At 30.6% G+C, this 27674-nt stretch overlaps 3 protein-coding genes across 3 annotated transcripts in view; 2 read left to right on the top strand and 1 right to left on the bottom strand.

The window, feature by feature from the left end:
* The first annotated feature begins 489 nt into the window (after positions 1-489).
* LOC111613432 (patched domain-containing protein 3-like) lies at positions 490-4419 on the top strand. Its single transcript, XM_023354791.1, has 2 exons — positions 490-607; positions 3197-4419. The coding sequence occupies exon 2, from the start codon at positions 3250-3252 to the stop codon at positions 4417-4419; it is 1170 nt and encodes a 389-aa protein (XP_023210559.1). The 5' UTR covers positions 490-607; positions 3197-3249.
* Positions 4420-8117: 3698 nt separating this feature from the next.
* On the top strand, positions 8118-20123 carry LOC111613429 (patched domain-containing protein 3-like). The gene is made up of 4 exons (XM_023354790.1): positions 8118-8151; positions 14758-15806; positions 15885-16196; positions 17835-20123. The coding sequence occupies exons 2-4, from the start codon at positions 14804-14806 to the stop codon at positions 19055-19057; spliced, it is 2538 nt and encodes an 845-aa protein (XP_023210558.1). The 5' UTR covers positions 8118-8151; positions 14758-14803; the 3' UTR covers positions 19058-20123.
* A 4840-nt stretch (positions 20124-24963) lies between these two features.
* The window catches only part of LOC111613428 (multidrug resistance-associated protein 4-like), a 65118-nt gene continuing 62407 nt past the window's right edge, over positions 24964-27674 (bottom strand). Inside the window, exons 18-19 of the mRNA XM_023354789.1 lie at positions 25752-25857; positions 24964-25681 (exon numbers count right to left, since the gene is read on the bottom strand). Of these exons, the coding sequence (XP_023210557.1) occupies positions 25505-25681; positions 25752-25857 (283 nt within the window). The 3' untranslated portion in view covers positions 24964-25504. The remainder of the gene's footprint in view (positions 25682-25751; positions 25858-27674) is intronic.

Genomic DNA, 27674 nt, shown 5'->3' with positions numbered 1-27674 from the left:
TTACAATTTTTTATAAAACCCATCTCTACCTTCAAAATTATGCTTTTTGACACTTTGTAATAATTTAAAAAATTAAAAATTTTAATAATAAATTATCATACCACATGGCGCCATATGTGCAGATTTAAATGTTCTTAAGTGATTTACGAAACTCGTTTTGTGAATTATTTATAATTTAATACAAACGGGAAAAACAAGCATTCTAAGCAGAAATCATTATTAAAATTATTCTCACGCTAAAAAATCATTAAAATTATTTGACTGAATTGAATGACCTTAAAATTTTTAATATTTTTTCTAACGCTTATTAACTTGAGCTAAAGGAAATTTGCAGAACTTTGGAAAATATCCAAATTCATTAAGAATATGTGTAATACGAAATTAATATATTTTGATATAAAAATAATTATTCCGTAATAATTTATATAAAAAATGATATTTTTATATTATTGGATATTTACAATTGCTATTGCTAATTCTTAAAAGTAGAATGATTAACATTATTTCTGACATAGAAAGGCAATATTCTTCTACGTAAATAAATTAGCCTAAAGCCAGAAGACAGCAATTTTGTTACCACACACGAAATCTGTTTTTCTATTTTGATGTGACTATTTTTTTATATTTTATTAATAGTATAATATAATGTAAATAAATATGAACAATTTCTATTGTTCTCTTGTTCTGAGCAGTCGATTTAGGTCGATCTCCCTAAATTTTCGTTTATATAAAAATCGTTGATTCTATTTTATTAAGTTTATAATAAAATAATATTAAATAATGCTCGTACTAGCTGTTGACATCTGCGTATTTTCAGTTTGCGATAGATACGTGCGTGTGCATAAACAGTCCCGAACACATAATATATTTGGTATACCAGTATTTTATTTTAACTTGTAACTAAAATTTATGCGCTTGTAACTTTTCTCGACAGTTGTAATTGCTGGAAACTTACCAGAAGTGATTTTCGCTATTTAATTTTGAATCGACATGTTCTGAAGTAGAGTTGTGTATAAGACGTTCAGCAGAATAATACTTTGCGTATGTCCTTTAAAAATGTTGCTTCTCCTAAAGGAACGCAATAAATTTAGAGAAATATTAAAAATTTAAGAATGATTTAACTGAGATAAAATCAAATATAATTGATATATATGTACTATACAATATTATAGCAAATAATTCAGAGTATAGTGTATTCTTATAAAAGAATTTTATTTGAATGAAAAGTACTGATAAAACTTTAATAATTTATTAATTATTTGGAAACTGCAAGAAATTAATGAGTAAACATAAAAATTATTATTGCATAGATTAAATTACTGTTCCAAACTGAAAAAGTAATCACAATTCATACTGGATAATATTCATAAAATGCTTTAATCTCATTTCTGTCAAAACAAAATCTAATAATTTCATACTTGACAGCATGCATTAGTTGTAATCTTGTTAGAAGGAAGTCGTGGGTCCAGTTTATATTATGAGCCTCATTAATTTTTTGGAGCTAAGTGTTTCAGACATATTACGCCAGTTTATCATCATTAGATTACGCCTGGTGGGTCATTTGAAATTAATAATTGATACAATAAAAATAGATTGTTTTATAATATTCGAACAATTAACCATCCTTCGGGCTTGCAATACAAACTATACTATACTTCGCAGTTTAGACAGACGAATTAATGAACTGACTAGTGTTGCCTATGCTCTTCCCACGGACACATAGAGAATTCAAATTTATATTTTCGAACTGCAAAACATTGTTTTTTAAAAACAATTATTATGGCAAATATAGTATATTAGACCATCTGCAATACATTCATATTGCACATGTTAATAAATGGTTCTCACAATTATTCAAATATTTCCAACATTTGAGTCACCATTCCTTTAAGTACTTCTGGATCTGCCAATTACAATATACACAAATACAATAAACGGTTACAGAAGGTCCGTAGACATTGGGTTTATTGACAAAATTCCACCCGCGATTTTCAAAAGGTAAGAGAAAAACAAAAGAACAAAGACCTGGTTCATTTCTTACATATGATCTGTTCTCTGCGTCCCACTTTGTAAAAATGAATAAATATACAGCAATGTTATGCTAAAACACAATAAAATCACGGGAAGATGTCCTGAACTTACTACCCAAATAACGTAAAAAGTAAAAAGTAAGAAAAACTCATACAGCCTGACTTCTACAATAAACAGAACTGTTGTACAATTTAAAAAAGTACAGCAACGAGTTGTTTACTTTTCTGACAAAATTTATCACTTTGGTGAAACTGTCTTTTATCATATTTTATGAAAATTCTTAAATATTATAAATTGAAAAAAAGTTAACTTTGACGGTAGGGGTGGATTTTATTATAAAACATAAATGCTAATAACAAATAAAATCGTCATTAATTCTGACCTTAATGGAGACACACATGATCCTTTTATCTTTTCACCCCTAGTCCTTTAATCACCAAAATTGATCAGCATCAATTTCCTTAATTAACAAAACTTTCTGCAAAATTTCAAATGTTTTCAACAAAAAGCATAGGAGTTATTAAGCATCAAATATTGTAAACAAAATCGTGCTTCTCCACACAATAATATCCATACATACAGGGCGGAAACCGAATTCTTTTGCATTTTTCGACGTTTCAAGATCCTGAGTCCGATATAAAAACTGGAGGGACGAATTTTTTGATCCATTGCTTTTGATCATTCCATCCATTGTAATTTTTTCTGTTATATATAACAGGAAAAGACATTCATTTGTATTTAATCCTAAGATACTTAATATCCTTTAAAGTGTGAACATATACGAAGTACAGTAACCAGTTTTCATTTCTGTTGTAATAATATTTAATAGCAGAAAATGATGTTATAATAAATCATAATCAAGTAGAAGGAAACTATTTCGTATCCTTATTTGGCTACAGAAAAAAAAACACGATTACATTGCTTTGATACAAACATTTCTGAAAAATCAATTTTTGTTTGATTTAAATGACATCAAATTTTGTGCTGCATTTTAGAATTTCTTCAGAATTGGTCTGTATAATCCACATTTATTAAAATTCTTTAATTTAACGTAATACATAATTTCATACCTGATATCATGTAATTCATTATCTATTAAATTTACTTAACATCATTCATAATTTGTATTACTTTCAGTATATCTGATTTATGTTTTTCTTTCCAGAGCAAATTGAAGTATACCCTAATGAGAATAATACTACAATACAAGCATTTCCTATGCCATTTTTCAAAAACTCATTAGGAAAAATACTGTCGAATCCGTTCGTAAAAATAGTTGTTATTATAATTTATATCACTAATTTATTATTTGGAATTTGGAGTATATTTTATATTGTGCATGGCATTAAATACGAAAACTTATTTGCAGAAAATTCTGTACTTACAGAAAGTATTAGAATTTTTTTCAAATACTTCACACATTACTCATGTCCCTTTCACATAATTATTAATGAAACGTTGGATTATTCAGATATAAAGGTACAAAAATCGATAAAAAATTTGTTAAATAATTTCGAAAAATATCCAAATATTGCAGGAGAAGAATTCACTATATCTTGGTTAAAATTCTACCAAGAATTTCAGAAAAGTCCGGTAGCAAAATTTTCATTACAAGGTTACAATATGACAAACAAACAAGACTTTATCGACGGACTTTGCAATGTATTCTTCAACATCAGAGCAGCCAAATCATTATCTAATGACGTTGTCTTTAACAGCAACAAAACGGATATCATATACAGTAGATTTTTTATTATGGGAAAAGATTTAAATTCTTCATACACAGAAAGAGATACATTAAGAGATTTATTGAAAATTGCTGACGAGTCCGAAATTTCCGTGCTGGTGCATTGCATTAAGTCAGGTTACATTGAACAAGGGATCATTATTGGACAAATGATAGAACAATTATTTTGGATTAGTGCTATAATAATAACAGCAGTTTTTCTATTGTTTGTCCCAAATTTGTTAGTGGCAATTATTGTTGCAATATCTGTGGTATCTGCAATGGTAGAAACGCTAGGTTACATATCCTTATGGGGCGTTAACCTGGATATTATATCAATGATGAGCCTTATTCTGTGTGTGGGATTCAGCGTAAATTATCCTGCTCATATTTCGTATGCTTATGTCATGTCACAATGCAAAACAGCGAACGAAAGATTAAAAGATTCTTTGTATCGTATAGGCTTTCCAATACTTCAAGGATCATTGACAACTGTATTAGGAATATTGATTTTATATTCTGATGTATATTTTATTTTGACCTTCGCGAAAATTGTAATCGTTGTAGCTATGGAAACGGCTTTTCATGCATTGTTCTTTATTCCTGTAGTATTTTCTATCATTTATGCTATATGTGAAAAAATAAAATGCTTTCTAAAATAGAAATGATTATTTCATTGGTGTTGACATTAATGTCTTCTTTTAATATTTCTGCGAATAAACAATAACTATATTGAAAAGCATGAAAAGACATGCTAATTATGTTTAGTCAAATTTTATTTTTTATAAAGTAGTGATTAAACTGTACCCACATATTTAGATATGATTAATTTTTTTCTAAAAGTATTCAAAATATTTTGGATATATACATTTCGTATGACGTGATATCAAGAAATATTTTCCAAACAGAAATGCACGCTTGATAGTAATATTTAAAAAATTATACGAGAAAATTTGAAAGCTTTTGCTATGTGTGGGTATAACATTAATTTTAATGTCTGAAGTTGTGTATTTGCCAAATAAATTTATTACTCACCCTCTTATAAATAATTTTTTTCTAATAAACTTCAGCACCAAATAGATGTAATATATTAATTTGTTCTGTTATTCACTCTGCTTTTATTTATAATTATCTTATTATGAGAAAGACTTCTTGAAAAATTTATTTATCACGTTTAAAAACCAACACAAGAGCAAATTTTCACGTTTAAAAACCAACACAATAGTAAATCTCTCTGTCTTCATCTATCAAAGTAAATCAGTAATCATGCGAAAAATTGATGATGCATAAAAAAATTGATGATCGAGTTAAAATAATAAAATTTTTGCCTTATTAATTTGCTGTGTAATTCAAACATTATCTGAACAATTTAGTTATTTTTAGACTAATATTTAAAAATTTTCACTTCTTTCTGAATTTTCCGTGATGAATTAATTGATCTGAGTTCTATGTAAGTCAGAAAGTGTTTTGCCTGTGATCGAACCTCACCACCGTTGAACATAAGTTTTTGAAAACATACACAACTTTTCATGGCCGATATCATGACAAAGCCAATTTTTTGAATTCCCAATAATCATCATATGTAGCAATCTGGGCCTGACATTAAGGAAGAACTTAAAACTGGACAATCTCCCATAAATCGCAATAAAAACTCGTCAAATAAATTGATATGATAACAAAATGTTCGATGTATGGTGAAACACGCTGTTAGATGTATTGAATTGAATGGTAAAAAAGAATGCTGCCACAAGCAAATATGTTGGTCTGGTATAAAGAAAACGTTTAGTCAAATCAAATTGAAAACATAATTTCTGTGAAGTTTCCAAATGCCGAAGAATATCCTGTTTTAAAAAGGGACATTCATTAATCATCAACAAATGTGGGAGAATTAAGCAAAGTTCAACTTGAAAGATAGAAAGCATATCATGAAATTTCCTCGCGAATTTAACTCTCAATCGCTTATTGATAGTATGTCGAAAAGAATTAAATATGTAATTTACAAGGAGAATGCAACCAATTATTAGAATAATATATTCTATACTTTTTTTGAAATCATTTAAGCAAAAGCTATGACTCTAATCTTTATTTAGAAATAACTTTTTATACGAAAATATAGCTAAAAGACCAGACAATGATATCTTTATTTAATTTTTTCATAACAATTTTAATTCACCTAGTTACTGTCAATCAAAAGTTGGCATTTTGCACTAAAGTTAAATTATTCTAAACGTTTTGAAATAATGAATACATTGTTGTCTTTTACCTTCTAAGTCCTCTTATATACGAAAATAACAAATGGTAAGTATGGAGAAAGATCAAAATATGCACTCTCTTTAACAATTTTACATTTTTATACTCAATAGCCCTTGAAACATCGAGAGATACAAAAATATTCCGGTATTTTTTCTGTAAGTATGGACATAAATGTATGTGTGTAGGGTGTACAATTTTGTTCACCTTTTATACATTAATTAATAATTCTTGTGCTCCTCCACAGAAAAATCTGAAATTTTTAAGGAATGTTTGCGTTTTAGAGGGATTAATTCTGTGTTATTTTTGTGATTAAATGTTAAGAGGGTGGGGAGATAAAGAGAGTCACGTGTTGGATCTCGAGTTGGGTCAGACTTAACTCCTTTGCTACCCAAGTTCCGATTCAAATGCAACTATGAAATCCACAAAAAAATTTATTTTTGAATGAAATAATTATTTCCGCTTGAACGCGAATCTAGCATCCAAAAAAATTTCCGGAAAATAATTTCCGCGAAATAAAATCCCCTCTAAAAAGTGTTTTTATAAAAAAAGTATATAAAAAAGTAAAAATAATTTAAAATAAATTCTTTTATTTGAGAAATATAGCTGTAAGGATTGTTATTCTTTCGTTTAACCAGGAGTGAAGTTTCAAAGTGCAGTCTACATTGTTTACAAACTGGTTGACCTTGAATACAGCTGGAGTTCGCTTTCCCGGGTAGTTCTCATGTATGCTTCGGCAGAATATTGGTCTAAATCAGGAGGGGAGCTAACTTACCGCATCTGTTTAAATCTAACACAATATTGTCGATTTTAATGCTATTAAATTACGAGGGGACCAAAAAATGTATGGAGAAAAAATTCTACTGAACAAAAAACAAAAAGTATCTACTGGTGTCATAAAAAACATCCAGCAGCGTTTTAAAAAATTTTACCGAAGTCAAATCGGTGAAAGAGAAGTTTAGAACGATTTAATTAATTTGATTAAAAAACTCCCATAAAAACAATAGCACGTTTAATTACCTAATTAATAAATTGTCATATAATATATTCGCGGCAAAAATAATTCCTGAAATTTGCACATATCATAGATAACGATGTATATATGCTGATCCATACGGTTAATTAAGTAATTAATATCGAATTTAATCTATATTAGCATTTAAAAATTTTTATAAAATCTATTCCTACCTTCAAAATTTAGATTTTTGCGAATTTTATACAAATTAAAAATATATAAAATTTTAAGTAATAAAATATAATAACAGATGACACCACACACGCATATTTAAATATTGTTGGAAAAACTAAGCAACTCATGGCGGCCCACCAGTGGCCCAGCGGTCTTCGTTTCTGCACTTGGGGTGCACTTAACCCTGAACAGTGGGAGTGCAGTCATGGCCTCTCGCCGCGCTCGTTGGCGCTCGGACAGACTGGCTGCGTGGCGTTTTCAGGGTTGTTTCTACGTCATTTGATGCCTGAATAGAGGTCAGTTTTCCATAAAAGTCCTACCAGAAGGCATTATTTCCATCGCGCGCGTATGGCCATTCCATCTATCCATCTATAAGGCCGGCTCATCGGACACCTCGTTCTCTCGGAGCAAATAGCCTATATGTGCTGAACACACCATACAAACCAATCAACAATAATGAAATGAAACGAAAGCAACTCGTGGTGGAGTTTTTCAATGAAATTATCAATACTATAATAAAATAAAACCTTGGAATAAGTTATTCTGAAAATGCTATATTACATTTATCTTATCTTCATGTTTAGATTTAGATGTCAGTTTAAGTTTAAGCAAATTTCCTTGAATATTTACGTTATTTTAATGTTTATTCGTCTTTATCGGTATAAAGTTTTATGACAAAAATAAATTAATAAATGTAATCCATTAATTTATTTTTAATTTTTTTTTATAACTGTACAATTACATTATTTTTTACTTTATTGATTTATTGAATTCATCTATAGAAAAAATTTAACATCATTAGTTTACATAATAGAAGAAGATTAATCGTGATTATCTTTAAATGACTTTTGATCTGTTTATAAGTGAATATCTCTCTAAATTTAATCTTGATCATTTCGGTAAATATATATTGAAATAGTATATAAATGTATTATATTCCGTCTACAAGCGAAATGTAAGTTTTTCTTATTTTAAACTTTGTAAAAAATGGTTTGTGTAATATACTTTTTTTTGTTTGTGATAATTTATTTATTTTTCTTTGAGATATATCCGATTAATTTTTATATTTCACTAATATGACAGTAATTACTATTAAGAATCATAGTTTATATTATAGTTCAAAGTAAGCCTTAGTTAAATGTATGAGTTATTTTAAGATTTCATCTTTCTTGCTGTTAAACAATTTGGGTTTTTTTTACATAAATTATATTTTTAGTCAGCTTTTTTAAATACCTTTACTATCTCTTTCTTGAATAAATATTTTTATTTCCAAACCAAACTTTCGCTTTGATGATAATGGTTACCCAACTGCACACACGATTCTATACGTAACTGATTGTTCTTTTTATTATATTTTTTCTATTTAAATTAATTGATAATTTTTATTAAAAATGTGAATAGAAGGAGTAAATAAATATCTCGAATATCTCATGACTGCTCTAAAATAATTGCAGAAGTATGAACGTTTTTATTTTAATTTTTAATCAATTTGATTTTTATTTTTGTAAATTAAATAAACGCAGTTTATTTATTTATATTACAGAATATATTAATTATTAAAAACAGGCTATACAAGTATTAAAAATACATTAATTAATCTGTTGGTGAGAGTATCATAACACTCTCCTAGAGACATTTTAGATGATATCTACACTTTTGTTTATATAACTACCTTCTTGTAATTCATACTTTATCCCCTTCGTTTTTTTTTGGTATGTGTACCATATACAGCATAGATTAAACTCTGTGTTCAAACCAAGCAGTTGCTTTTACACTTTACTCCACTGCCACACCCTGTATTTATCACAATAGGTTATGGGCCCAGGAGGAGCCCTATGAAAAGGAATAAAACGAAAATTCCCAAGAAAAGTTTAATTGAGAAAAGTTAAGCATGTACTGTACTGATTCTTTTTTGGACAATTTCTCATGCTCCATAAATTCAATCGCTATGAAACTCAGAGAACCAACAAAGAACAAAAGTATGAATCCTTTTTTATAAAATTCCACGTCAAATATCGAAAATAAACTTCTGGTCAAGTTAGCGAACAAAAAACGCGGCAACAGATTTTGGTGGGAACTTACCGATACGTAGACATTGAAATGATAAGACGATTTTTCGATTATAATAGTCTTGGTTCTTATCATTCGATCATTAACAACTATATTTAATAATGACGACCACGATAAAAATTGAACATTAAAGAAGGATAACTACGATACCTGGAAAATCCAAGCAAAAGCTATCTTAGTTAAAAATAAAAATGGAACGTGGATATACGTGTATGGGACTTACTTGCGACCCATCGATGATGAGGTAAGAGCAGCCACATAGGATGAAGACGATTCCAAGGTCCAAGCTGATTTAATTCTCACAATCAGTTCCAGCAAACTAAAACAAGTCAAGGGATATAAGACTGCTTTAGAAATTTAGAACAAATTGAAATCCATTTACAAACTTAAAGGTCCCATGCACAAGGCCACACTCCTCAAACAGTTCATACTGCATAAAATTGTTTAGCCTGATGACGCCAGAGACCACGTTAACAAATTATTTGATGCTGTCGATAAGCTTCAAGATTTAAATGTTAACATCATCGACGACCTTCTCGCTATAATGTTATTATATAGCCTTCCGACATCCTACGAAAACTTTCGTTGTGCAATTAGATCACGCGACAATCTGCCAAATCCAGATGTCCTTAATTAAAGTGAAGATGTTCGAAGAGCGCGAATCTCGAAAAGGCAAAAAAACAAATGCAGTGCCCAATGCCATATATGCTGAAAAGAACAAGAACTTCAAAAATAAAGATGGTCATAAAAATCCAAATGGCAAAACTACATTAAAATTTAAGAAAACAAATCTAGGTGGATCGAAATGCGAATACTTCGGTCGTCGAAATCACAATCTTCTGACTGCTGCTACAAACCCAAAGCGTACCGGTAAAGCCGTTGAAGAATGCTTTTATGGCGAGACAACTGATTCAAGATCAACCAAAAGGGATAAATGGTGTCTCGATAGTGGTACATCTTCCCACATGTGTGCTAATAGAGATGATTTCAGAGAAATCAAGCCCGACGGACGAACCTTGAACCTAGCCAGAGAAGAAAACACTGCAACAATCGAAGGAATTGGTTCAGTGCAACTAGCACTTGACGATGAATCAGCAGGACGAGTATTCACCTTATCTGACACTCTTCTGGTTCTAGACGTTCGAACATATCTCATGTCGGTAAAATTTGTGATAAAGGCTATAAAGTTTTATTACGCAAACAAGTTGCATTTGTCATGGACCAAAACGACAACGTTGTTGCTATAGCTGATCGAGTGAAGGAACTCTACTATATTCGTAAATAAAATCCAGTTGCTGCCATCGCTCAATCTAAGTCCATCCTAATAGATTGACATGAACGCCTAGGTCATCTTAATCAAAAGAGCGTAAAGATGATATTCTTACGTCTTGAAATTTGAATCCCATCTGGTGATCGCTTATCCCTGTGTGAGTCATGCCTCAGAGCAAAAATGATGCAAAATCCATTTACTTGAGTAGACAACCAACGAACTTTCCATACACTTCCAATATATCGTATACACTGATATATGCAGTCCGACTCGAATTCAATCTATGTCAGGCGCTAGATATTTTGCTGTCTTCATAGACGCCCGATCTCGATAGTGTGGAGTACGTTTTCTCAACAACAATAGCAATATACCGAACGTCTTTAAACAAGTAAAGAACCTTCTAGTGACACAGTTCAGGATGAAAATCAAATGCCTTCAATCTGACAACGGAACCGAATATTGTAACAAAGAGTTTGACGAATATTTGAAAGAATGTGGGTGTAAAGTATTAACCTTTTAGCAGAGTGGGAACAGAAGAGGCGCGACCTTCTCAATTGGACCCACGTGCAGTCGGGTAATACCACTTGTAAGGTATTGACTTGTAAACAAGGGAAAACAAAGAAAGCGCCGGCTTTGTCAATTGGACCCACCTGTAATCAGATGTTAGACCATTGTTTACCATACTGAATGTAAACAACTGAATGTAAACAAGTGGCGGACGTTTATGTAAGCTTAACTCTCGTCGGATGACGCCTGAGTGTAAGCTGTTCGGGCAAGAAGGGGTCGTGATTGGTCGGAATTCCCTGCCCAAAATACTCTTAAATTGCAGGGCGAACAAGAGAGGAGGAGAGAAGGGTAAGAGACTGGTACACGGTAGTCTTAGGCACTTAGGATACCCGCTGAGCGTAGAGAGAGTGTTCTTCTCTGATAAACATCTAAGGGACAGGTTAGTGCAGAGACTGGGCTGACCGTGCAGTTGAGCCAACTCCGCGAGCTGGCTGAGGCCTCTTCAAAGTTTAAAGTTTCCAGAAACCAAGCTAGTACATGAGTCACCACGCATTGTTACCCTGTATATATATATTATGTTTTCGAACTTGCACCTTCTACATATCGAATCTGTAAATAAACTGTAAATATTATTAATTTGAGTGTGCAGGTGTGCTTTCCATCGAACCTGGATCACTATATGGAATCATGATACACACGGAAACCAACTTAACGAGACGGAGTTGGGAAAAAACGTCACTAAGATCTTCACTGTGGGATAAAGCGACGCTTAACTGTCCCCTTATACTCCATAACAAAATGGAATGGCTAAAAGAAAGAATCGAACATAAGTCGAGATGGCTTGATGCATGCTAATTAAGTCAGGACTCAAGGCCTCCTTTTGGGTCAAAGTCGTCCACACAGCAAACTTTAATCTGAACCACTGTCCTTCTAGAGCGTTAGATAATGATACAGCCTACGGAATTATAAATGGGAAGGATTGCAAAATTTCTCACTTGGAACCTTTGGTAGTCCCGCTTCTGTACTCAATAAGGACCCAACAATCAGTAAATTTGATCCTCGCTCTGAAAAAGGCGTATTCATTCTATATTCTGAACAATCCAAAGCCTATCGAATTTGGATGCCAACTCGGAAAAAGATAGTTGCGACTTCGAGATGTTAAGTTCCTTGAACTAAAGACCTCGAATAATGACTTTGAGGAATTCATCTTAGGAGAATTTTCATCACAAGAAAACAAAACTCGTCGCCACAAAGTAATCACCGAGTTAACTAAACTTCCATCCTTAACCATTGAACAAGGGGAAAAGATCATCTGTCACACTATCCAAAAAGACGACGATGGAAATAAAATCTCCGGGAATAATGAACTAAAGAGGAGTCCAGGTCGCCCACGCGTAATCAAAACTGACATAAAAGATAGACATCACAAACGTTTTAACAGGACGGCGACAAATTCGATTTCGCAACGCCAAACCGAAGGACCACATTTACAGAATGAGGAACTGAACCAAGAAAATGTCCAACAAGGGAGCGATACAAGTGAATTTGCCGCTGTCATCCAGGAAATGGCATTCAACACCGAAATCTCTGTCAAGGATGCCCTCTCAAGCTCGTTTGCTCAAGAATAGAGGGAAGCAATCAGAAGTGAGTTTATCTCCATCATCGAAAACGACACATTGCGCATCACCAACCGTCCTCCTGACAAAGACATTGTAGGTTGCCGTATCGTCCTTCGCAACAAATACAATGCAGATGGCACTCTTGAAAGACGAAAGGCGAGACTAGTAGCAAAAGGTTACACTCAACGCCCTGGAATAGACTTCCAAGAAACTTTTGCACCAGTTGCAAGGATCAACTCCATTCGTACTGTACTAGTCATTGCTGCCGAACATTTACTCATCAACCAATTGAACGTGAAAACTGGATAATAAACTTAAACAACTGGGTTTAAGAGCGTTGAACTTTGACCCCCTGCATTTATATTCGAAATGAACAGAACAACTTGACCTTTGTCATTATCTATGTTGACGACCTCATAATTGTCTCATATGACGAAATCGAAAAGGCCAAACTAAAAAAGACTCTCATGTCCAAATTTGACATGAAAGACCTGGCACAACTTCACTATTGCTTGGGCATCGAATTCTTCCAACGAGAAAAGGAGGGGAAGACGATAATTCAAATGTGTCAAAAGAGATATATCGAGGAAATCTTCGAACGTTTCTCGATGGAAGAATCGAAACCAGTCGCAATTATTCTTGATTAAAGCTCCAAACTTCACAAGCCTGAAAACGCATCAGTTCAGGAAATGAAGCAATTTCCATTTCGAAAACTAATTGGTTGTCATCTTTATTTTTCTACCTGCACCAGGCTATACATTGCACATGCAGTAAGCAAACTGAGTCAGTATAACAACCAACATGACCAAATACACTGGACTGCAGCGAAACGTGTCCTTCAATATCTAAGAAGGACAACCAATCATGGCCTGAGATTTGAGACAACCGGAGAACCAATTACAGGATTCTCAGACTCTGACTAGGAAGCATCGACAGACGATCGCAGTTCCCTCTCGGGATACATTTTTAAGCTCGCTGGTGAACCAATCTCATGGGAATCAAGAAAACAACGCACGTTGCCTTATCGAGCACCGAAGCCTAATATATGACATTATCAGATGCTGCTAAAAAAGCTCTACACCTACTAGAACTTTTCGATGAACTCTCAAGACCAAGGAGCACAATTACTTGCTCGAAATCCAATGTTTCACTCGCGAAGTAAGCACATAGATATAAGACATCATTTAAATGTCATAGATATAAGACGTCATTTGAATCATCGCGTTAATGCTTTGAATGAGGAAGAATAGACATCGCATTTATTTCTACGGATAAGATGCTTTCCGATCTTTTAACAAAAGGCTTACACTACCCGAAACATGCTAATGGACTAAGACTTTTAAATATGAAGTCGATCTTATAAGTCATGTATCAAGATTGCATTTATTATTACACCTTGGTCTATAATATATTAAGCACTCACTGGAATGAGGGGAAGTGCTGGTGAGAATATCATGACACTCTCCTAGGGACATTCCAGATGATGTCTAGACTTTTGTTTATATAACTACATTCTTGTAATTCATACCTCATCCCCCTTCATTTTTGGTATGTGTAGTATATACAGCTTAGATTAAACTATGTGTTCAAACCAAGCAGTTGCTTTTTCACTTTATTGTCACACCCTGCATTTATCACAACATTATCTTAAAAATGTTTCTTTAAAAGGAAACGAGTGTTATGGCCATTTTGATTGCTAGTGGTCATTTTTGGATGCGCAAAGCCGAATACTCATTAATTAGAAACAAATCTAGAGTTGACTAGTAATAAGAGAAGAATAATATATACATCAGTAGTTTGCATACCGTTAGCACATATACTTTTAGTAGTACTTTTGTACTGGCAGTTATGGGATTTATGTTAGTACATAGAAAAATAAAAGCCTGACATTTCGTAATAAAACATGTATGTTGCCCGTTGTAAATGTACGAAGTTCTTTTGCAGCACGCTTTGAAAAAAGTTTTTCATTACTGGCTTATACCATTACTTGTTCTTCATTCGTTTGGAATGTTAAATTAGTCCATATTGTAATATCATTATGAGTTTTTTTTTTAAATGTAATTCAATATATTAAATATTGCTATGGATTTTTCAGATAATCATTGAAAGATTATTTTGCAAAGACACGTCGAAGCTGAAGAATGAAACTGGATTGCGTAAGAAAAATCATTTGTTATGTGTTTAAAAAGTTAGGAAAAACAGTTGCACAACATCCATATTACTTTATACTTCTACCTGTAATTCTGTCTATTACGCTATCGATATTTCTCAAAGAATTAAAATCCAGTAAGACGTTCAATAACATAATAATTTCGGATACAGGAAAAGTTTTTAGCAATAAGAAATATATAGAAAATACTTTTTCGTATAATTCATCTGAATTTTCTGATCAATTGAGACGTCCTGATTTGCCCAATTGTCTGATGATACACATTTTAAAACAAGATGAAGGAAACATGTTTAGTAAAAATGTTCTTTCAGAAGTTAAATTAGTCGATGAAATCATACAAAACACATCATTAAAAACTGATGGGAAATTAATACAATATCAAGATCTCTGCACACACATGCACAAAAAATGCTTTCAAAATCCTATTATTGAAATAATAACAGATGCTGGAATAGATACTATACTTCAAAAGAGAATAAAGCTTAAATATCCTGTCGATATCGATTACTTAACTTTCAGATATAAGGCCTACTTTATAAATTTAGGAGGTGTTACAGAAGATAATGAAAACTTCGTGGAGAAAGTAAATGCGATTGCGTTAATATACCTGACTGATGATAAAAATGAAATTAAAAAGAAATTGTTCAATAAATGGTCCACTCATGTTTGTGACATAATACTAAAGTATCATTTTACATATATCAAAGTCGTTCCAAATTCTCTATTAGCTATAGATGAAGAGTTTCAGAAAGAATTTAATAAAACGAAACCTAAAGTCGGAGGTTTGGTCGCATTTATAATTATACTTTCGATATTTTTCAATATGAGCAATAAATGGTTGAGGAGCAAACCTCTTCTTGGTTTAGCAAGTGTAATAAACGCTGGTTTGGCTGTTGTATCATCATTTGGATTAATGGAAGTCTTGGGTGTAGAAAACACGTACTGGAATGTCATCATTCCGTTTTTAATTCTTGGTGAGTAATCATTGTTTTTTCAAATGTATTGTAAAACTATTGCTAGCATATTAAATAACGATTTTATTTGTATTCTAGTGACCGAGATAGATGATGCCTTCGTATTAATAGCATGTTGGAGAATAACTGATTTTAAACATACAGTTGAGAAACGCATGGAAATAACATATTGTGAAGCAGGAGTTTCCATTACATTGACTTCACTTACAAATTTCCTTTCGTATTGCATCGGAATGATGGCTCCATTTCCGTTCATTCGAATATTTTGTTATTATACTACAACTTGCATAATTTTCAATTTTCTATATCAGATAACGTTCTTTGGAGGATGTTTGGCGTTGAGTGGCTACAGAGAAAAGAAAAACCTTCGTTCCAGAGAATTTAACTGTGGTGAGTTGAAATTCGTTTTTAACAAAACACTATATATTTACCGTATGACGTTAATTTAAGTATATAATCACTATATCAGAAACATTTCTTAATTAGTTAAAGTTTTTACGGTTTTTGTTGTTTTATACAAGTTTCATTTATATTTCTTTCTATGTAAATCTTAAGCAGAGATCGAATACATTTCGCTGCAAAATCCTTTTTTACCATTATCATAACACTTTCTTAACATAACATTTATCATGCATTTATTGAACTTGATATACAATTTTAAAGATTTTTCTGAAATTTATAAATAGATTAAGAATATATTTTAAAATATTGATCATTTTCCAAATGCCTGCACCCAACTTTAATTAATTTAGGTGAAGGTTTGAAGTGTTGATATGATAAACTACCATGTTTTACACTTACAGTATTTTACATGAAGCATGTAATAATTTACTAACTAATAACATCAGTAGCTTCATAATTACTATATATATTAATCTGTATTTCAATTATAACTATACCAATAAAAATAGAAAAGAAACAATTCAGACATATGAAGTGATAAGACATACCACAAACTTTTATCAAAATAGCATACTTTAAAGTTTAATATAGTAATATGTTAGTAAAGGAATAATTCAATAATAGAAACAATAACACACTAATCTGCAAATAATAAATGTGTAGTATTTTTTCCATTACATTCCTATAAGAAAAACTTTCTATTCGCAATAATTTGACTGTTCTTTGTCCCTTGTCGTAAAGGCATAAGAACATCTTGCTCTTGTGTTAATACATGCTTTTAACCTACCAAAATAAATTAGTAACCTTCAGTTAATGAATTAATTGCGATGTAGAATTCTTTAGTTTCATATACAATGTGAATTCTTGTTCTCATTACAACTCGTTTGCTGATATTCAGTTATTTATCCTTATATGCCACTTGCCCCACATTTGCAATAAGATCTTTCAAGAGGCAGTCATATTTCATATTAATAACTTTTGTGGTAAAATATATACAATAATTCCGAGTAATATTTTCTTGTTTTTCTGTATAAAAAATATAATGTTCTGTTTCTTGATTTCCTGCCATTCAGATCGATATTTCCTGTGACAGGAATAATAAAAGGTTATGCTGATTTTTGAAACATAACTATAATAATAGTTTACTTTACGCAAAATGTGATGGATAAAACCATGTAACATTAGTAAGTTAATCAAGGTTTTGCATCTCAGCAGACAGAAGACAACGCCACGATTTCTTGTATACTAATAGATCTGTGTGACATCTAAGTATGGAACAGTTTTCTATTGAACCCTCTCCGAAGACATAACTCCAACTTGACAGATTTCCAAAGTGCTGCGTTGCCTTATATCATCAATTCAATAACACATTAATAATGTAAACTAATTATTTTCCAAGTGAATAAGAAATAGTATTTTAAAATAGAAAGCACATTGAATATCTTTCTCAGATCAAGGTTTTATTATCTATTAATATTTTTATAAAATCATTTAACTTAATCATCTATAAAAGGAAATTTTGGAATTAATTAGCTATTTAAACTTTCATATACAGTGTATGCAAAACTTAAGTAAATGTTTATTATTTTACATTATTTTTCATACATAATGAGACCTTTTTTTCAGAACAAAGTGAAGAATATCCGAAGGAAAATAAAAATACTACACAAGAAGAATTTACTATGGCCGTTATAAGAGATTCATTAGGAAAAATATTATCGAATCCACTGGTGAGGATAATTATTATTATAATCTATATCATTAATTTATCATTCGGAATTTGGGGCACAGTTTACATCAATAAAGGAATTAAGTATGAAACGTTGTTTTCTGAAGGATCTTTAGTTAGAGAAAGCTTCAAGATTAATTTAAAATACTTTATGCGTTACTCTTATCCCTTTCACATAATTATTAATGAAACGTTGGATTACTCAGATATAAAGGTACAGAAATCGATAGAAAATCTGTTGACAAAATTCGAGAAACATCCAAATATTGCCGGAGAATTCACTTTGTCTTGGTTAAAATTCTACAAAGAATTTCAGAAAAGTCACGTTGCGAAATTTTCATTACAAGGGTACAATATGTCAAATAAGCAAGACTTCATCGATGGGCTTCGCGACGTATTTTTCAATATCAGAGCAGCCAAGTCACTCTCTAATGACGTTGTCTTTAACAGCAACGAAACTGATATCATATACAGTAGATTTTTTATTATGGGAAAAGATTTAAATTCTTCATACACAGAAAGAGATACATTAAGAGATTTATTGAAAATTGCTGATGAGTCCGAAATTTCTATACTGGTGCATTGTGTTAAATCAGGTCTGATTGAACAAGGGATCATCATTGGACAAATGATTCACCAGTTGTTTTTCATTAGTGCTATAATAACAACAGCAGTTTTTCTATTGTTTGTACTAAATTTGTTAGTGGCAATTATTGTTGCAATATCTGTGGTATCTCTAATAGTAGAAACTTTAGGTTACATGTCGTTATGGGGTGTGAACTTGGATATTATATCAATGATGAGCCTTATTCTGTGTGTGGGATTCAGCGTGAATTATCCTGCTCATATTTCGTATGCTTATGTCATGTCACAATGCAAAACACCGAATGAAAGATTAAAAGATTCTTTGTATCGTATAGGCTTTCCAATACTTCAAGGATCATTAACCACGGGGTTAGGCATATTGATATTGTATTCTGATGTATATTTTCTTAGCACGATTGCGAAAGTTGTAATCCTTGTTGCTTTACAAACCGCTTTTCATGCGTTATTCTTTATTCCTATTGTTCTTTTTATCATTTATACTACTTCAGAGAAGCTAAAATTAATTTATTGTTAAATTCAAAATCATAATCTCATTGTTATTGACATTATTTTGTAATTTTTATCTTAGTAGTATGAGATATTCATGAACGATTAGTAACTATTTTTTCTGTATTTATGGATGTTAGTGTCAGCGTACGAGTTGTCCGTTGTGTGTATGTGTGTGTGAGAATGTGGTTCTATGTGTGTGCATGTAAAAAATGAGTTTGTTCCCCCATTTGGAACTTAATATCTTCTTTTTATTTTGCTGAAATTTTGAAATTTTGCTGAGAGGATTATGTATTAGGTAATGGATGTTTTTAAAATTTACGGTTAAGAGTCAAGGGATTTGTGAGATAGAAGTGAAATTATTTCGAGTAGGGTCATATTTAATAAAGATTTCACTCGTTATTAGCATTTACAATTTTTTTAAAAACCCATTCCTACCCTCAAAATTATGCTTTAAATATTTAAAAATTTATTTAACAACAATATTTAAAACTCCGTGTGGCTCCATTTCTTATTGCATATTTTTAGAAAACTTTTTATATAATTGTTCATTCTACAATGACAAGAAGCTTAATTTTAAGGGTAGGAATGGGTTTTAAATAAAAGTTATGCAATTCGTTGTTAGAATGTTTATCTTGTATTATTATTTAACGTTACTTGAGCAGTTACAATATTTGATATTAATATTATTTCTTGTAGTAACAAATATCATATTATTGTGAAAATAGTAAAAGAGTTGTAAAATTATGTTAAGCTGTTTTATGTCATTTAATGATGTGGAAATTAATAAAATTATGTGACGAATATACTCTCTGAATAATAATAAAGATGTTAATGAAAGTTATAAGAAATGAATTAATAAAATGGAAGCTGTATTTCAGTAATTCCCAGTAAAAAATGTACGGTTTTTCAATAACAATGTACTACATCCATAACGGTAATGCAATTTCATATATTTGTGATTATTTAAATACCCTATATCAGTGTTTTCCATCTTATATTTCTCGAAATTATCTCATGTTTTTAGCGGTAATATTAAATGTTTTTAAAATTTTGAATAAGCTGTTTTTAAAAATAGTTTAATTTAACTTTACTTCTTATCACCCGCTGACCAAATTGAAGTGAAGCAATTGCTATTTATTGAAATAGCAATCGCCGCAAAATTTGTAGTATCAACATACTTCCTAACAAAAGTTAAGTGCTTCTGTGCGTATGCCAGTGTACCAACTCATTGCTACCAACAAAAAGAAGCTAAATAAAATAAATTTAATTGTTTTAAGAGAAACGGAAAGTTTTAACAAGAAAGATCAAAGCAAATACATTTTATTTTTTCTTGTTAATAATACCTTTTAACATATAAATTCAAATAAGCATTGCAGAATGTATTATTTTAGATGTAGCTTTTATTTAACAACATGTAAAATGTATAATATAGCATATATATGCTATAGTCGTTATTATTACAGTCGACCCCCCTATAAGATCATAGATACGTTCCATTCTTTAGGAATCTGATTTCTTACGAGTCCTTCCAATCACAGCCCGACACGTGTCATGTTTACGGACTACGGCTGATNTTTATTGCAATAGCAATCGCCGCAAAATTTGTAGTATCAACATACTTCCTAACAAAAGTTAAGTGCTTCTGTGCGTATGCCAGTGTACCAACTCATTGCAGCTTTTATAAATGTTACGACTAACCAGGTTCTAGACCTGTACTAACTCTTTACGCATTTATTCAATTTTTTTATTTATTTTTATATTATATTTGTAAGGTTGTGACGTTTTTAGTAAATTTAACTTGTACATTATCATTTTTTAATGAACCGTAATTTATTTTAAATTTAAAACATTTTTATTTTAAAAATTCACAAAAGTTTATGTACCAGACTGTATACAACTGTAAACCAACACAGGAGTTCAATTGCAAGTCATACGCAAATGTTTTCTGAACTAAAATACACGATCTTTATAGAAAACATCAAGCATAATTTAATTAAAGAATAAGAATTCCAGAAAAATTTAAAAATTACATAACATTTATTATTATACAGTAATACAATACGAGCAATTATATATTGTGACATCATCATATTGCCGAGTAGCAATTGTATCACATTTTTAAATTATTTTATTTAAAATATATGTTCTAGATCTCAAATTAGTAGTATCTTGCCCCTGTACGTTATACTCTTCCTAATAAGAAGTCACGATAGCAATCTATGTAAATCCATTTTCCAGATTAAGGATGGACAGTCAGACGGACGACAGTGGAAATGTATAAATCTGCAGCTTTTTCAAATTGCAGCCCAACAAAGTATTTGACAAACATTTATTTTGACAAACAACGAATTTGACTTTCAATGCATAGACCTATATGACATTATTTTTCTATAAATACCGTACAATTTGAGGCGAAATCTAAGAATCACATTGCTGTTTTATACATTACTACAAACCTTACTTAATAGAGAGGACCCTGTCTAATGTAGATCAGCAATTTTGTATCTATTTGACATTTTAACGTTATTTTACGATACATTTTAACATAGTCGAAAATCTAGCAGATTGATTTTGTTTATAAATATATATTATTCACTAAAACTTAAGTTTATTTGCACTTTAATTATTTTTTTAAAAACAAAAAGAAGCTAAATAAAATAAATTTAATTGTTTTAATAGAAACGGAAAGTTTTAACAAGAAAGATCAAAGCAAATACATTTTATTTTTTCTTGTTAATAATACCTTTTAACATATAAATTCAAATAAGCATTGCAGAATGTATTATTTTAGATGTAGCTTTTATTTAACAACATGTAAAATGTATAATATAGCATATATATGCTATAGTCGTTATTATTACAGTCGACCCCCCTATAAGATCATAGATACGTTCCATTCTTTAGGAATCTGATTTCTTACGAGTCCTTCCAATCACAGCCCGACACGTGTCATGTTTACGGACTACGGCTGACTGAAAGGTTTTCTTCCATAAAATTAATCGATTCTAGACTAACCGACTCAACATTTCCAAAATACGTATATATTTTTTGGAAATAATCCGTATAAACTACGCTATAAACAAAAAAATTATAGGATTACTTACCGAGTGTGCACCATTTGACATCGCCATTGCTAAAGCTTGTTTTCGTCGCCATTGCTATAGCTTGTTTTCGTCGCGGCTCAGCAAATAGCGGCCGATTTCTAACAACTTATTATTCTGCGAAAACTTCGTTGAACTTTGGAGACATCATTAATATAAATAATTTTAATCGCTGTTAAATAAGAAATGTTTCTTTCACAAGAAATGTATAAAATTACAGTACTGTATTAGACTAACGGTACCTAATTTACATACTGTACAGACGATAGTTAGCGTAAAATCTCCGTAGCGTGGCGCCACGCTAGACGGCGGAAATTATATATTTAATTATAACAAAGTTACAATAAGTTAATATATAATTATATATACAGTACCTAATTTATATATAATTTATATAATACTGTTCAGACGATAGAAATATCTCCGTAGCGTGCCGCTACGGACGGCGGGAAAGTAGTTTGGCTGCCCGATGACGTTTTACGTAATTATAAGAGTTTTTTTACCTTTTTTTACGGATACCGTTACAATTTTTTCGCAGTTTTATAGGAATCGTAATTATAGGGACTGTAATTATAGGGGGGTCGACTGTATTACGATTTTGGTGTAATTGACCAAGTTGATCGATTTGGCAAGTAAAAAACGTAGTAACATTGAATTTAATTTTCACGTAGATTTTTATTATAGAGAAACTTTATTATCATACATTTTTTATTAAAGATTTTTTGCAAAAATGAATATTAACTGTTCTCTTATTGTTACAATGGTGTTATTACTATTTTTTTAAACTGATCATTCAGCAACATAAATGATGTCTTCATCACCAGCTATATTTAATGTACCATCACATCGATTCGCTCTTAAATCTTTATAAAAATCACGTTTAATTGGAGGAATGAAGAAGAAAATTATTTTCAGTTTCATCCATTTTGATATAACAGTATAACTTTTTTCTTCTAAAAAGAAATTTTCAATATTCCACAAGAATACTTACTTCTTCGTAAGTTGAACTATAGCTAACTAATTTCCTTTTCCTATTTTTTTGAATGAGATAACATTAAATAATTTACAGTTATCTACAAGGTACTGGTTAGCGCATACTCCGATTGCAATGCTGCAGTCTGTGCTGACAAATTTACGTTACAGTATGGAGTTAATTAGAATGGCTTCTGAAATAAATAAAAATTTTTGAGGGCCAATCAAATTGTCTTTAAGTGATATTAATCTTTATTATTAGAAAAACTTACTATTAATATAAAACGGTACCAATATATCATGTGTTTGGACACTAAAATTGTAAAAAATGCCGAATGTGGAGTTAATTGATTTGGCTTGTGAATGGCTGATATTTTTACGGTAAAGTCATCTTGACAGATAACATTATAAATTCTATATTAAAATGTTTATTATGTAAAAGCAAAGATTGCTGTGTAAATAAAAATTAAATTTACACAATGGTAAATAAAGTAAATAAATAAAACACAACAAAATACTTTAACTGTGAATATGGTTATATTATTTGTATTATGTTAATACATTTAAATCTTGCATCATTAATTAAAACATTAGGTTAATATAAATTAGTTTAAATAATTATGTGTTTTATACACATAATTATTTAGTCATCAGTGAAGAAATTTTATGTATGAAAATCAAATAGATATTTTAGAGAGTATAAAAATAGTAGCTTCTTACAACCGGCATTGCCTGGTTTTATAAATTACTCTTGGAATTATTAATCGTAAATTTCAAAAATGTTCTTAAAATACATTTTAAAAATATTATGAAAATTTCTACAAACTTCGTTGGAAGTATGTCCCCATAAATAGCAAACTACGTTTTACTGAGATACTTAAAAATAGTTTAGTTTATTTGGTTACAGCAACGTGACATTTGGACGATCTGCTGAGGGATATGCTTTCCAGGAGGACATTAATTGAAATCTGGCTACTATTTAGGTGATACTAACATGAAGAAAACTTATAAAGTCCACATACTCACATACCCAACTGGTTGGCAATGCGTGACCCACAACCAACTACTAGTAGTTTAGTGGTATTATTCATTCAGCCACTGGTGGGACTTATTTGAATTAAGAAAGAACCATTCAGAAATAAAAAACTTATGTACGTGTACTTATATATAAAAACTTAAATACTTATATAGTTTTTTCCCCGGCGTAACATTTTCAGCTCAATTCAGATGTGTACGACGTTCTATCCATCTCTCTAATGATATAGATGCTGAACTTCACACTATATCAATGTTGCAGTAATTAAGTAAATATAATATTTATTTTTTAAATAAAAATTATACCCTTTTTATACGAATTATATTTACATTATTGTTTTTTAATTTTTTACTAATAGATGATGGTATAGGTGAAACCAGCAATGAAATAGATATATAGATATGCAATCAATATTTTGGACTGGGATATATGATATTATTGTAGTTACAAGTAGGCCTATGTTAACGTAATTGCCAAGTTTTGTAGCGGCTGATAGAACGGCATAGGAAGGAGTTTGTAGCGAACAAACATCCTCATTCATATACAGAACAAAACATAAATTCAATGGAAATAAATATTTATAATTCGAACTCTCATTTTTTTATGTTATTTCATTTATTAATTTTAATTTAAAATTATATTTTCTATAAGTGGACATATTCACAGAAGTGTAAACTTACAGATTGTTGAAATTTAAATTTCGATACCGCTCTGTTTCACATTTCGTTCTGAGCATGGTTCTTAAATACTAATCATTGAATATAATAGTAATACAAAAAAAAATGAAAAAATTTTATTTTATTTGCACATATTATCCTATTTACTACACAATATTTTATGGTCTGGGTTATGATTTCACTAATGATTCTCATAAACAAACTTTCTTATAATTTATTCCAATTATGCTCATTTCTATTCTTTAATTTTTTAACTCTGTGTTTCTCAGTATCATCTGTTATATGACATACATCCTCTCTTCAACAGTTAATTTATGAAGAAATATTATTCTTTCTTTTCAGAAATTAAGAGTTTTTTTAACTTCTAAACTCACAGAATGTGATACATCAATTTTTTATTGCTTGCTAAAAGTTAACAAGAAACATTGTTGTCCCAGAGATTCAACGTGAAGATTTTATATTATTTAATAGTATTTACTCAAAAAGTTGCTTATTAGATTTTATAACACTTACGATACTGATATATGACAGTTCATCTGTATAACACTATCGAATTTGTAAACTTTAACAATTCTAAATTATACATATCTTTCTGATTATACCATTAAACACACATTCTCAAACGAATTAAATTTCAAAAAATAGAATAAAACCTACAAAAGTTGACAGAAGACAACCCAACTGTTTTATAGTTTTGTGCTTTCGATACTTTTCTTCATATAATATTTATTTTTAGCAATTCTGTACAACTCATTCATTGATGTTATTCCTGTGTTTTTTACCAAATTATAAAATGTTCCATTTACATTCTTCAGTAATGAATATGGTGAGTCAAATTCTCGTATTATTCCTGTATCCATAACCTAAGCATTTAAAATGCATTATTAAAATCATATTGTTATTTATTTTACATTATAAAGAGATAAATCTTACCATTATTCTATCCGAATCGATGATTGTATGTAATCTATGGGCTATTGTCAACACTGTATAAGATTTGAATTTCTCCCGAATGATTTTCTGTATACAGGAATCAGTGCTGAGTATTTAATGAAAATAAATCATTATTATACATATTATTTATATTATAAAGAAACAACAAAAAGAATATTAAAAATTACTTCAAAATTTAAAGCAATACATATGATGAAAATGCAAACAAGTAATATATGTATAATATAAAATAACTGTTAAACATTTTGTGGTTTAAAATTTAGCATATAAAATATGTTGGAATAAATTCAAGTAAGGAAATGGAACAAAGTAATTTTCTTCGAGAAAGATTAGTTTCGATTTTGGAATGAAAGTGATAAAGAAAATATTGAAAATTTTACTGTTTGAAGCATATAATATAAATATAAATATCACCACAGTATATTTATATTATACGCTCCGAATCAAATATTTACATTCGATTTATATTATATGCTAACAATTAAAACATGTTACCAGATATGTACTGCAACCACAATATAAAATATTTTGATGACCGTAAAAATCTGGTATCAGGTTTTCAGTGATACTCGAATAAATGGTCAAAGACAAATATAACGAATCTTATTCTGTAATGAACTCTAGAACAGGATTCATTTTCTTCACAACTGTGATAAGTGACTCGAAATAACCATAACAGAACTAATTAAGATACAAGCAATCCTACAGTATCTTAATTATCAGGGACAATGTCCCTGATTAACTTTTTTAATTTTAATGTGTTCGGAGTAGTTTTTTCTCTGAAGAAACATCTAAGATAGTTCGTATCATGTCTCAGGATCTCTAAGTGTCCCATTAGTCTCACTAACCAGAAATTAATATCCATTTCTATTCTTTCTTCTAATTACAGTAGACCCCTATAAAACGGGTTCATATAATACGGATTCGTATAATACGGCGTAAAAATTGCGACCGTATTCGTATAAACACGCTAAAAAAACTCGTAAAATACAGTAAAAGGTCATCGCCGACTCGTGTCGAATCTAGACCAATAGCGGATATTGCACAAACCGTTGAGTTTAAACGAGCAGCGGACCTACCAAATACCATTTATTATTTAACGGCCATAAAAATTATATTTATATTAATGATGTCTCCAAAGTTCAGCAATATTTTCGCCGAAAAATAACTTATCAGCAAACACGCGCCCGCTGTTCGATGCGCTGCTCCAGGACGAAAACAAGCTTAAGCAATGGCGTCGTCGAAAGGTGTACACTCGGTAAGTAATCCTACAATTTTTTGTTTATAGCATAGTTTATATGGATTATTCCCAAAAAGTTATACGTGTTTTGGAAATGTCGAGTCAAATTAGTCTAGAATCGATTAACTTTATGGAAGAGAGCCTTTCAAACAGTCGTAGTCCGTAAACCGCATACGTGCCGGGCTGTGATTGGCTCATGTATTTAAGGACTCGTACAACATGAAATTCATAAAGGACAGAACGAATCTGCCGTATTATACGGAATCTACTGTATTCTATATGGTATTGATGCTGTATGATATAGATGCATGTAAAATCACTTTAATCCGTGTCGGTTGATTTTCCCACAGCAATAATTAAGTCTTGATTACTGCTGTCATTATTGCAATAAAGTCTTGAGTACTAGCTTCGTGTGGCTGCAATAGTTTTGAATTTTTTTAAAGGTAAAATAAATGTTTTGCTTTTTGATATTTAACAGTCGTTTTACAATTTACTCGAAGTCGGTGAAGAATGAGTGCTTTTACATGACAAAGTGCTCTGAGAACTTTTATTTTTTAAATTATAGTATTTATTGATTTGTACATATAAACGACCCCATTGTTCAATTTTATCTTTCATATATTTAATGCAATTTTTTTACTTATATAGTATCCAGCACTTTC

This window comes from Centruroides sculpturatus, unplaced genomic scaffold (genome assembly GCF_000671375.1).
Source record: "Centruroides sculpturatus isolate CEXI.00-Female unplaced genomic scaffold, Cexi_2.0 scaffold1755, whole genome shotgun sequence".
Taxonomy (NCBI): Eukaryota; Metazoa; Arthropoda; class Arachnida; order Scorpiones; family Buthidae; genus Centruroides; species Centruroides sculpturatus.
The sequence above is the reverse complement of the archived record's forward strand: the minus strand, read 5'-3'. Positions and strand labels throughout refer to the sequence as shown.